The 13543-nt window shown below is 37.2% G+C and overlaps 1 protein-coding gene across 1 annotated transcript; it reads right to left on the reverse strand.

Annotated features, from left to right (window-relative positions):
* Positions 1-7812: 7812 nt before the first annotated feature.
* Positions 7813-9878, reverse strand: LOC128859273 (uncharacterized). The gene has a single exon (XM_054096140.1). The coding sequence runs from the start codon at positions 9559-9561 to the stop codon at positions 8983-8985; it is 579 nt and encodes a 192-aa protein (XP_053952115.1). The 5' UTR covers positions 9562-9878; the 3' UTR covers positions 7813-8982.
* Between the last annotated feature and the right edge of the window lie 3665 nt (positions 9879-13543).

Raw genomic sequence — 13543 nt, forward strand, 5'->3', positions numbered from 1 at the left:
AAAGGCGAGTTATAATGCTACGACGGCCAAATATCAGTAATGTGCGTTCTTCTAAACTCCTCCAATACAGCCCATGGATCAAAACGTTTTAAGGCTTACTAAATTGGACCACAAAAAATTTCTCTTAATCCACATTGTTTCTCGTGGAGACACTACCGATGAGTTATTGCAAAATATCGACCGGAAAAATGCAATATCAATTTTAGCCAGGTCGTGGGATGCTCTTACTGCAACTTCAATTCAGTCATCTTTTCAAAAACTGTTTGAAAGAGCGTCTACCTGGGATTGTGACGATATCATTCTCCTTTTGGAGTTAGCTGATGATGTATCCAATATTCAATTCATTGCGACTTTGCCTCGGAAAGTAGAGCTATTGCAGCAAGCCTCCCAATCTGAATTCGAGCAATGGATTGTTGAACCCCGTTCGGAAACCACAGCTTTAAATGAAGAATACTGTAATGAAGACGACGAAACAGTCGATGAAGGAACTATTAAATCTCATTCGGAAACCGCAGCTTTGAATGACGAATGCTGTCATGAAAACGACGAAACAGTCCATGACGTGATGTTAAATACGAATTAAATTACATCAAATCAACAATTCTTGCAAATCAGCATTCAATGCATGCTTGGATTGGGCAAAGCAAAACGACGATGACGATGATGATTGCACAGTTTCAAAAACAGTGTGGCACTGTATAAGCGAGTGACCCAACCCATAATCGAAAAATTCTTTAATTTCAGATTCAACTTGGATTGCCATCAATAAAAAAAGTTTAATTTGTTTGGAAAAAAAACCTCAGTACTAAGACAACCATGAAACTTGCACCGATCCCGGTTTTCATTATATGAAAGAATCGAGATTCTACTGTACTTATATAACGGAGTTAAGGGGACCCGGTGGTTTAGAAATTTCAAAAAAAAGTTTGGTTTCTTCGATATTTCGAAAGTATAGTATCTTAAGAATATACTGTGAAATTTTCATACGCAAATTCCCAACATTATAGCCTCTACAGCCCATTAACTAGGTAGAGAGCGGTCCGCGCGCTCCTGTACCTCAAACTTTAAACTCATTTATCTTGAGACGACTTTTTTCGGCCTGGTGTTGTCAAAAAAAAACTATTCAACGGAATCATTGGAACTTTTAATATGTTGTTCGCAACATCAATGGCTATCGCCCGTACTAGAATCATATTATTATTTCAATTATTTCGTATTTTTTTGATTAAAAAACCTCAAAACCCCGATTTTCAAAATTCAAAACCGCGCCATTTTGTAAAGTTTTTTATTCTAGTAGCAGGAGATAACTACAGTCATAGTGATTATTATTTTTTCAGTTTTTGTGTTTCAGATAAATAGAAGAGCCAAAATGAGCCTGGTGAAATTTTTCGAGAAGGTCAACTTCAGCGCCATTTTTAAAATTAAAAAACAATTTGTTTACATTTTTGTATGTAATAGATCGTTTTTCATTTTTTTATTTATTCATGTTTTATGCAGGACTAAGTATATATTTTCCCCATACTTTTCATTCAAATGCGGTGTCAAATTTTTAACCTTAATCTCTTTCAACAAGCGAAAAATGTATGCCAAAAAAATGTATTTCCCAGTACATAAAATACTATCACTTTCTGCTGTGCTATGAAAAAGCTATGTGTCATGCTTGGTATTCCCAACGAATCCTCGAACCACCAGAATCTGCTAGTGAGCGCATAAAAGTACCAGTATGCTTGCTCGAAAATTACAAAAGCAAAAACTATAGGTACATGACTACCATCACGTCTCTAATTTAGTTTTGAACCACACACTTCTCCTAACTTTCCCATCACTTGGCCTCCACAGCATTCGCCAAAGCTAACAACTATTACAACAATATGGCAATATTTCTTAATTGAAAAGTTGCATGATGCCTTGCGACAGGCGAGCTTTATCGCTCCACTGCCCGCTGCTGCAAATCACATCAGTTGCCAGCGAATAACGGCATTGCTAACACGCGCAATGTCACCTACACAAGAGTATTGACATGCAAACACAGAAGTGCATCAGTACGTAGGTATGTATGTGGCATGCAAGCAAACAAAATACGTGCTACATAGGATCCACCAACTATTACTTGGTTGTCTTGCATTATACCAAACTCGTGTGATCCGCATGGATTCATTTCGTTCCCATTCCAACACATACAAATAGGTGTATGTATGTGTCTACTTCATACTCACATAGTTCGTACATAGCTTTTTCCATTTTCATCATCATTTCTTTTTTTTTTTGGTTTATTACAACAATTCGAACTTCGTGGCTATGTTACAGCCAGCCAAAGTTGGCAATAATGGTTGGAATTTAGTTTACAAGCATAAAACCGCATAGATTTTTCAATTTCGCTGACACTCATCGATGTTGACTTTCGTGATTGTTTGTCATCTATGGGAGCGTGCTGCAATACCCACCATAAACATGATAAATGTGGAATGGTATGTATGTACTTGGCATTGGTAAATATTTTCAAATAACAATCAATATGCGACATGATTTTATTTTTTATTAGGTGCTCGTATGTTGGTATTATTAGAAAGCCACCGATCATAAAAATTTAGAAGGTGCACATGGAAATCCACTTATTTATACTTTTGCGGAGATATATACATACATATTGTATCCAAATACATCCGCATGTACGAGGTTTTCATTTACAATTCGTATTGTCCTATATTCAATTGAGTTATGCGGGAATGCTTTAGTGGCGGTGGCGTATAAGTAACCAAATGCAATAGAAAATGTTGGTGCATGAAGAGTGTGATTTCTGTTTAGTTCAGCTGTTGGAACGCTTTTATTTATCATAAACATGCGATGCGAAACAATGGACTCACTTCAAGGCTGTCGATTTTTTTCGATTTTTCACTTTTTAACCACTTTCTAAGCGGTTTTATGGGAGCAATGATTTCAATAGATTTCACTACGAACGCCAGTTCCTTTATTCGCGGTGCACTGGCCACACCATAGATACACTGAACCAAAAAAGGACAAAAATTCAAGGCAAAAATTATTTTTTTTACAGTATTCGGCTGAAATGAATAGATTTTAATCTCAATATTTTCACAATATAATTCTATGGTTAAATTTTAAACGTGAATCCTTCATAATTTGTCATCTGTGGAACAACATCGAGACGCACGCCACAAATAAGAACAAACCAAGCCCCCAAAAAGGGTGTAAGCGACAATTATATATATTATATATGTGCATATATAATATAATCATTCACAATTGAGCATGCAAACTACAGAAATGTATGAAATTCTATGACGCGAAGAGAAGTGGCTGCATAGAGTTTTTAACAAGGAAAAATTTGAGCACCTAGAAGCAGACCCCAGCTGCGGTAATACACGAAGCTTTTTAAAGAGTATCAAAGGCACAAGTGCAACCCAAAAACATACTATGGTTAAGACGAAGAAGGTGCACTCCTAATGGCAAAATACAAAATTCTCAAAAGGTGGGCAACTTAAGCTCATTAATATCAACATTACGAGCATTAAATCCGAACCATCATAGTTAAAATCTTATGAAAAGATGGAAGCGCTTACTTTCCAGGATTTCATGGCAGCAATCAAAGCTCCATTTTTCATGCAGCATACGGATTCCTCCGATGAAAAATTCGAGTTCTTTTGGCTTGCTCCATTCATAGAGCCAGTTTGCGATTCTCTCGTAAGAAGTGAATCGCTCTCCCATAAGGGCTGATTGCACTCATCGGAACAGGTGGTAGTCCGAAGGTGCAATGTCTGGAAAATACGGCGAGTGGGGCAAGATTTCCCAATTCAGTCCCTCCAAATATTTTTGGACCGATTTAGCAGCGTACGGCCTGGCATTGTCATGCAGTAAAATCAGTTTGTCATGTCTACCGTTCCTTTCCGGCCGCTTTTCTTGGAGAGCTCGATTCAAATGCATTAGCTGCAGTCAGTAACGATCGCCAGTGATAGCTGCAGATGGTTCAAAGAGTTCATAATAGATAACCCCCTGACACCCTTCTGATCCCACCAGATGCACAGCATAACCTTTGAAGCATGTCCATTTTCGCCGTATATGGACTTGTTTCACCTGGCATGCTCTAACATTTTTGGCGCTTAGAGTTATCAAAATAGCTCCATTTTTCATCGCCAGTGACGATTCGATGCAGAAAATCTTTTCTTTTCTGCCGTTCAAGAAGAATCTCATACTTCTCCAAACGTTTCTCGATATATCTCTCCTTCAATTGATGGTGGGGTGGCACAGTTACCTGCTTTCTGAAACTTTATCGAAATTGCCACTTTGAAAGCGTCGAAACCATTCTTTTCAAGTGGTATTTAATGGAGCGCGTCTACCGTAAATATTGATCAAAATACGATACGTTTCAGAAAAGTTTCTTTAAAAGGTAATAATGAAGTACGAACGTAGACATTTTTGACGTCAGATAAAAAAAGATAGACCTCACATATACACCTTCAAACCACCAGTATATTATATTATTAACACAAAATACAAAAATAGTATCACCAGCGACACCTCTTTGAAGAGGGCAAAAACTGATTCCCATACCAATATTTTAAATACTAGACTTAAACCGCATGCTAAACGCGTAATTGGTAGCTACCAGGCCGGATTTCCAGAAAGAAGATAAATGATTGGCAAAAGTTTTATACTAAGGCAGCTTTAGGAAAAGACTTGTGAATATAACATGACGACGTATCTTTTTATAGATTTCAAAGCAGCTTGCGACATCATAATTCGAAACCGGCTCTTCACAGCGGCGGCCGAGTTCGGAATTCCCGATAAGCTAGTACGCTTGACGCGAGCGAATTTGCATAATTTAACAAACGTCATATGAGTTCAAAACAATCTTTCCCGGAAGTTCGCCACCCTGAAGGGCCTCTGGAAAGAGGATGGACTCTCAAGTGTTCGCTTGAATATTGCCCTTGAAACGGTTATCAGGGATTCAGGCGTTAACACAAATGGCACTATTTTATTTAAATCGGTTCAGTTGCTCGCTTACGCGGATGACATAGACATTATTGCATCAATGCTCCTCCTCCGATTTGTGGTGTACGTCTTGATATTTTTTTTCACAAATGGATGTAAATTATTTTGGTGAATTGAGTTGTTGACTCGTAAATATTTTCATTATCTCATAGGTCTTCTAGTCGTCTTCTTTCAAAAAAAAAAAACTATTACTCGTATTCTACCCTAAAATTCAATTTTCAGTAAGTATGCTCACAATGCCAATCCAACCAAGCGTCAAGTTCGTAAAGCGAAGGAGGTCCTTCGGAGTGACGCGCTTAGCCAGCTCATTTAGAATTATTTTATATTCAATTGCTGCTTTGGAAGAAATATTATTGCACTGTGTAGATTTGAGGCCAGCTTGGCTGTCAGAGTAGATAATGATCGGTTGTACCACAATCGACTAATCCTTGACCCACAATGCAGCCTCTTTTATAGTTATAAACTCAGCATGCAATACACTCAGGTGACCGTAGACTTAGGCTTACCTGCAACAAATCTAAATGGATGCCGCTCCCGACTCCTAGTCTTGAGACGTAAGTGAAGATAGCCTCTGACACTGGGATTCGTGTGGAGAAATTGTGAACCAATTCCGTGTTCCCGAAAGTGATCCGAGCGCTCTCGAATGCACAAATCTCAACTTTTTCCAGAGTAGGCGTACATTAGATTTCGTTGCAATTAACCCGAAATTTACAATAGATGTCTATTGTAGGAAGATCCAGTAGAGTTCCAAGAATTTGGTGGGAATAAAAAGCACTGCTCCTGTGATAAGAATGGATCGTGGCCTTTGTACTCCTTGCAGTTTACTCTTGGATACCATCTTTTCCAATAGGAGTTCATTCAGTTCTACTTTACTGAGATCTAAAACAGTCGTTGACTTTCCTTGGTTTTTTGACTACCGCCCCTGCAAGATCAGCTGAACTCATGTGGCCACAATGGTATTCCAGAAAATCTCAATAGCTCCTCTTCCCAACGAGGGACGAAATAGCTTTCAGGCTAGCTGCAGGACACATTATTGTAAAGAGATATGCAGAAACTTTTGTAGTGCGCACAATGACTTTCGCAGAAGCTGGTCTATGACATTAGTAAGACAGGAACTGTTAAGCAACTACTGTATATCTGCACCACATTATTTTCAAGATGGCGCAAAATTAATCGTCAATCAATTTTGTTTCTGAATAACTGTTTTAGTAAATGAAAAGGATTTTGAATGATGGAAATCTTTGTGCTTATCTTTGCGCTCATCTGTTTGAGTAGCCCAGCTGTCTAGTTGACAAGTGTCAAGAAAGCGACTGCCCTGGAACTTTCGAAAACTATTGTGCATGAAATACTGAGAAAGCATCTTAGACTGCACCCATTCAAAGTTCAAATCACGGAAGTGATTAAATCTAACCATTACAATTTCCGTAAGCATTTCTGCGAGACGATATGGGTACGAAAATTGCCATTATTGGTCACCTAAAAAACAGAACCCACTATTAAAACATCAACAGCCACTTCACAGTCCAAAGGTGGCGATTTAATTGAATATTTGGATCATATTTTTTTGAAACTCGTCAAGGCTAAGCAATTTCTGTGATCGGTGCATGTTAAATGATTATTTTCTGCCAATAGTCACAAAACATACTTCTTTCAGTAAGCGTACATGGTTTTAACAAGTTTGCGCGACGCAGCACACGAGCAGAGAGAGCATGGCAATACTACGTGACTTCTTCCCTAACAACCTGATAAGCCGTTTTGGAGACATAACCTGGCCAACTAAGCTGCCCGATTTTATCTCTATGGACTTTTTTCTGTGGAGGTGCCCGATCTTATCGCTATGGACTTCTTTCTGTGGAGGTACCTCACGGCAGACAGCGGAGCAGATGAAGATGCCGACTGCTGGCTAAACAAACCAAGGGTAGCTTTCGGGTGAATGCATACAGAATGCGCAAATTTCCACGCGCTCTAAACTGCGAATATTTAACTCATGTGTTAAGTCAGTATGGTTAAGTCAGTTAAGTATGACTGGTCTCTAACACCGTCACACAGAGGCTACAATCTTTCGTCAACAAATGTTTCCGCATCAACTGTAGAATATTCTAGTCAAACACCATCAGCAACGACGCGCTGTTGAGATCAATGAATGAGTAACGCATCCCATGGCAAATCAAACACAGAAAGTGGCGATGGATAAGTCACACGCTCAGAACACCTCCAGATAGCAAGACGAGAATGACAGCGGACTATAACTCGCAAGAGCGCAGAATTCGGAGTCAGCTAAAAGCTACTTGGAGAAGGTCGATGCTACACGAGCTAATGGATGCCGACCTCACACGGGGCAGCGCAAGAACAGCAGCCCAGAACAGTGCGTGATGGAAGAGTCTTGTCGAGGCCCTATGTTTCCGAGCGGAGTGAATAAAGAAAAAAAAATGGCATTCCGAAATTACTTCTTCAGCGAGTAGCGCGGAGTTTGGAGGCCAGACTCCAAGAGTGCTTACCCCGGCTTATGGCAACATTTAGGAGAAATTATTAACACAATAAAAACATAATACGAACTTGTCTTCTTTTTAATAGTTATTGAAGAGAAAGTGTAGCACTAGTAATTATTTTTTTAATATAGCTTTTACTTCCTAATTCTGCTACCAGACACCCTCTATATGGCTTTTCGTAGGCAAAGAGATTTGTTTATATAAAAAATAATTAACATTGAAAAAGAAAACAAAAATGTGTTTTTTATATTATACATATATATATTTATATATAATTGGCGCATACACCCTTTTTGTGTTTGGCCGAGCTCCTCCTCCTATTTGTGGCGTGGGTCTTGATGTGGTTCCGCAAATGGATGGGCCTACAGTTTCAAGCAGACTCCGGACGGCAAATTTATTTATGAGGAGCTTTTTCATGGCAGAAATACACTCGGAGGTTTGCCATTGCCTGCCGAGTGGCGACCGCTATTAGAAAAAACTTTTTCTTAATTTTGGTATTTCACCGAGATTCGAACCTACGTTCTCTCTGTGGATTCCGAATGGTAGTCATGCACCAACCCATTCGGCTACGGCGGCCGCAAAATTAATCAACTACCAACACCATTACTTGAGCCTCGTTTCAGCTTTTAATGTCTCGAATTATTGTAGTATTATTTTTTAAATTCATTACAATTTTCTTAAATATATAATTGAATTTGGTTATTTAATTGACTTAATTATTTTTTATTGCGCACTAATCGCAAATTAGCTTACTCTTCTACTAAAAATATTTTTCAAGTATTTCATAAAAAGAATTATTTCTCATATACAAACAATTCAGCTACATATGTATATTAATATTCATCAAATTTATTTTATTACTCTCAACCATAAAGAGTAACAATATTCCATATATTCAAATTTTTTACCCCACTTTCATTATTTCCTATTATCTTTTTTTTTATTTCTGTAAAACGCCGCCAGCAGAAACTCATAATTGTTATCGAACTCAAATTTCATGGCCCGCTACAATTTCAATCAATTTATTCATTAGCCAGAAACTATGCTCAGATTTTTTCAATTCAATTTATTGCCTCGCTATCTTATCGGCAATAACAGTCGAAAAAAAAATGGGAACTTATCAATGCTATTTTTACTTAATTAAATTTGTTTATTTTTACCCAACCAGTTTTGCTGGCACAACACAGTTTTCACCGGGAATTGCAAAACTTGTTTATCGAATATCGCAAACAATAACACAAAATAAACAAACATGTGTATGTATACATATTTATGCATGTATGTGTGCATAGGAAAGAAATGTTTTGCACAACACCATCAGATGAATCATGCAATGGGTGGCGGCAGCATTCGCTTCTCAGCACAGACTCCATTTATAACAACACATACGAGTACATACATATAAAATACACATTGTTCAGATATTCGGCTAAAATATTTAATTTTTTTTTTATGTGTCTTTTTTAACCCTCAATTAGCGTACATCTCAATAAAAACCCTCACAATGCATATACATTCGCCATTTCTCCCACGCAGCACAGCCCACAATATGAATACTGTCATGCCCGCCATTCGTCCAGGTGCTGACATACCCTTTGCCCGGTTCACAGTTCATCAACTGCGGTGCATTATTCTCTTCCTGGCAAATATAAAATTTATTCGGATCCACTGCCGTCCATGTTTGTTGTAAGTATTCCTCGTCACTGCACACCTGCGCCGTGGCATTGCTGCCTGCTGCATCGCTGCGAGTACTGTTGTCGATGCAGGCTGGCCACTCATTGTACGGTATGCAGCCATAGTAGCCGTGTCCCTTGAAAAAACCACGTCCCATCGGACAACGCAATTTGCGCGCTGTGCTACTCACTTCATCGCAAATGTAGAATATGTTGGGATCCACATCGCCCCACATGTGGGAATGCGTCGAGCTGTTGCAGTATTGTGCATTCAAGTTGGCTGCATCCTGACCTATGGAAATGACAGCAACGCTGGTGCTGACGCTAGCGCCGGCCTTCATGGAAATCAGTGCAATCGCCGCGAGCAATTTTGCCACCATTCGCGATTTCATTTTATTATTTTCTTACTTATATTTATTTACTCGCGTTTTCTCCCGCTTGCCTTTCGCTTTCGTTGCACACACGCACACACACACGTTCTCAGTTGCTTATAACTTTATTTATAGGGTCGCATTTCCTTCATAAACAGGTTAATAAATTTATTGCCATGTACGCGTGCTATCAGATATTGACTGATTGATATCTGTCACTGTCATTTACTTTTATGGGAATTACAGCACATTTTCGAACATGACGCGCGTGTGTTAGTAGCACTCGCAATGGCAACGCTCGCATCACCGTCACCATTAATATGCCGAGCAGTGCTTGTCAGGGCACAAATTGGCAGCAGGGAAGCAACAGTGACTGGCGACAACAGCTGAGCAAAATCAGTGTTTTACTCATAAAAATAGCACAGCTTGTGTGTAGGGTTATTCAATAGGGGCATAACAAGCTTTATATTCAAACACAATTGCCCCCTTAAATGATTTTTATTATGTGGCAATGCCTCATTGGAGGTTTCCTTTTGTTTAACTTGATGTACAGGAGCACGTGACGGTGGGGAGTTATAAAAAACTTGTCTTAAATGACGTGCGTCGCACTTAAATTAATTTTTTTTTTTGTAAATTCTCTGAACTGCATTTCAAGTTTGCGCTGTTCCTAACGAAAAAGGAAAAAGTACAGAAGTTCTCCGAAATGAGTGCAAAAATGCTGTGTTTTGAAGGCTTTCAAGGCTTTGAATGTTCACTTTTTTGTAAACAAACAAAATAAAAAACCGAAAATAACTAAACTGTTTGGCACTATGTGCCATATAATCGGCGGTTAAGCAAACTATAAAAATAAATAAATAACTAAACTTATATTCTATATGCGAGTAGATTCATTTAAGAGATACTTGTACATATAGATCGAGGATGTTGGATTACAAGGTTTGGCCATCTGATCCAAAATTGTGAGAGTAACTTCGGCTTTCATCTCATAGCGGATTTGGCAGCAAAATTCCGCCGGCTCATTTCACACGAATTCTTACACTCTTCCAATCAATCGTTGCTCAGCCGGCAACGAAGTAACCTCAGCAATGCCTAGGTTGATTTTCTTTTTATCATAAACAAGCCGCTGTCAGATCTTCTATTGCGTCAGCAGATTAATTATTCCTTCAAAGTTGCGAAGAGCGGGCTGATGCTTGCCACACCTTCTGAACTCTCTCAACAGTGCCTATAAAGAGTGATCAGATTGGAGGTACTTTAGGCAATAGTTTTTTTGACATATCACACGTGACTACTGTCAAACTAAATTCATAATTTTTTTCAGTACTCATTGACATTTCATCAGGTAAAGACTTACGCCTCAACAACGTATATAAATCGTTCAATTCTACTACGAAAATCGACGCTCTGTAAAAAGTATTCATCGCGCGAGTTATGGTTTCTATAGACTCCCCAGTTATGGTTTCCGTCTATTTTTTGAAACCTCGAGTTGCGGCCATAACCCCTTTTAATATCCTTCCTCTAAATAATAAATACTTTTTATTAAGTTTATGGAAACTTTTATTGCAAATTTAGATTACGGAGTTTCTGCGACTTTTGCCAGTCGCCCTTTGCGGTTCAGCCACAACTGGCTTTTCTTAGATCTTTAGGTCTTAAATATAGCCTTAGTATATACATATTTAGATTGTAAATATGTGTGTTTGTGATGTCACTCAGCACCATCCAAATAGTCTACTTTTTGTTTAGACTTGCAGCAATTGTTTTACTGTGTCCTCTTATTTCACTCAAGTATGTTTTGCATACTTGAGTGTTGACACCAGTATGTTTGTTATCTGCATATACGTATGACTTCACGTCATTCGTATATGCAATGAGCGGATTATACTTAAGCATATACATATTTATGTATATTTATATTTCTAACTCTAAAGTGCTGAGTGGCATTCCTAAGGTTCATTTTACAATCATAAATTTTATTGGAATATGATTGTTTTCTTTTTCACTAATACTCATTTTACAATTAAAATATGGTTCTTTTCTTTTTGATAATTTTATGTGTGGGAGCGGGGCCATTCCACATAATATAACTCCCCCACCGTTAGAGTTAGAACTCTCCTGAGTTCTTTCATTAATAAGTACATTTTGTTTGGGGTTGGTTTCCATTAACATAATTCCCCCTTCATTATAATTCTTTTTATTAACAACTTTTACTTTTATATTCTTCCTTTTCCAATATACAATTATTATAATCAATAAGAGCAATAAACATATTGCTACTGTTACATTCATACCATATGAAACATTTTTATGGTATTTTAATTCTTTAATTTCTTTAATGTTTTCCATATTTTTTTCTTCAATCATTTTAAACTTTAATTCCTGTTCGTAACTTTGGTTTAACATTTTTACTGGGTAGTGGAATTTTTCTGCAAATTCCACTTTATTATTTTCAAACATTTCATTATTTAATTCGATTTTACAATTTGTAAACGTAATCAGGAAATTATTTTTTAATACGATATTTCTATTGTCACAATTTTGTTTTAAGATTGTTTCGTATGCATTAACGATCAATATCGTATCGTCATCAATGTTTAATATTTTAGTTTTATTATTTATTTCAAAAGAACAATCATTTTCAAATATACAATTTCTACTTCGTTTTAGATCTTTCAAGGCAATGTCTTTCTTATAACTTAGATTTATTTCATTAATTGTTTATTTCTGTTCGGTAATGGAGTGATCATCTTTAGATCAGTTATAACATAACTTCTTGGTATCTTTATTGCTATTACAAGTGATTGATTTTTATATGCTAATACTCCCATTTTTGCCATTTTCAATTTGTAAAAATCTATTTGGAAGTGATCAATTTCTTCCTTAGTTAGAATTCCTGGATGGACCATATTGTATTTAGCCGCAGCAATATTGTGCTGTATATCATTGACCCTACTTTCCAAATATCTCAATTTATTTATCAAATTATTGAATAGGATGTGCTCGTAAAAATTTTTGTTCTGTTCATTCATACTTTTTACAAATTCCTTTATTTCCTCCCTATCTTCATTTATTGTTTTTCTAATCAAATCTATACTATCATTAAAATGATTATTTATTGCTATTTGCTTATTAACTGTTTCAATAATATTATGGTCATTTTCTTTCTGTACTTCTAAATATCCTAAAATCTCTTGTCTATCTTCATCATCCATTAACCCGAACAACCAATTATATGTTCTTCCTGCTGCGTTCAATAATCCCCTCCTGTATCTACCGTTCTTTTGGGGTCGAATTGTTCTTATCTTTGCCTCCAATGCCTCAATTTCATTTAGCAAAAACTTCTTTTCTGTCATATTAATGTTTCTGACTTCCTTTCCTAATTCCTCCACAACTTCTAAAATTTCTTGTGGCTGGATAATATGCAATATGGTTGTGGTCTCGTTAACTACTTCCACCTGTCCTATTCGTACAATGGTGTACCCTGCCTCGTCCAGTATCGGGGTCACCTGCAAAAATCCCCTCGCTGATGCCATGCTCACTAGCATGATATAAAATATTATACGCCACATAATCTGAAAGCAAAATAATAAAAAAAAACTTACAAGTGGAAATGGCAATAAAAAAAAATTAACCAGTATCTCCATTATGGACTATGATACTAAACCTATCATCATCGTAATTATTTTCTGTGTCCAAATTAGGTATGTTCGCAAATTTTTGTGGTCTTTTTATATTAGATGGATGGACGTTTTGCAATGGATTAATTCGGAAATATGGTTGGTCCTTATGTCTTACTCTTTTGTAATTTTTTATGGGTCCTGATTCTCTGTATTCTGTATACTCTTCTCTATTGCTATTATGTTTTGCTATTATTTTTCTTTTTGTCAAATTAATTCTATCTTGTAATATGGATGGGCCAATGCTATCTTTGGCGAACCTTGGAGAACATTTGATGGTTGAGTGATATCGATCATTATAGTTCGCTATAACGATCTGCATCCTCATTTCC

This window comes from Anastrepha ludens, chromosome 2 (genome assembly GCF_028408465.1).
Source record: "Anastrepha ludens isolate Willacy chromosome 2, idAnaLude1.1, whole genome shotgun sequence".
NCBI lineage: Eukaryota > Metazoa > Arthropoda > Insecta > Diptera > Tephritidae > Anastrepha > Anastrepha ludens.

Coding starts and splice junctions, on each gene's coding strand:
- LOC128859273 (XM_054096140.1), bottom strand. CDS start 9,561: ATGAAATCGCGAATGGTGGCAAAATTGCTCGCGGCGATTGCACTGATT.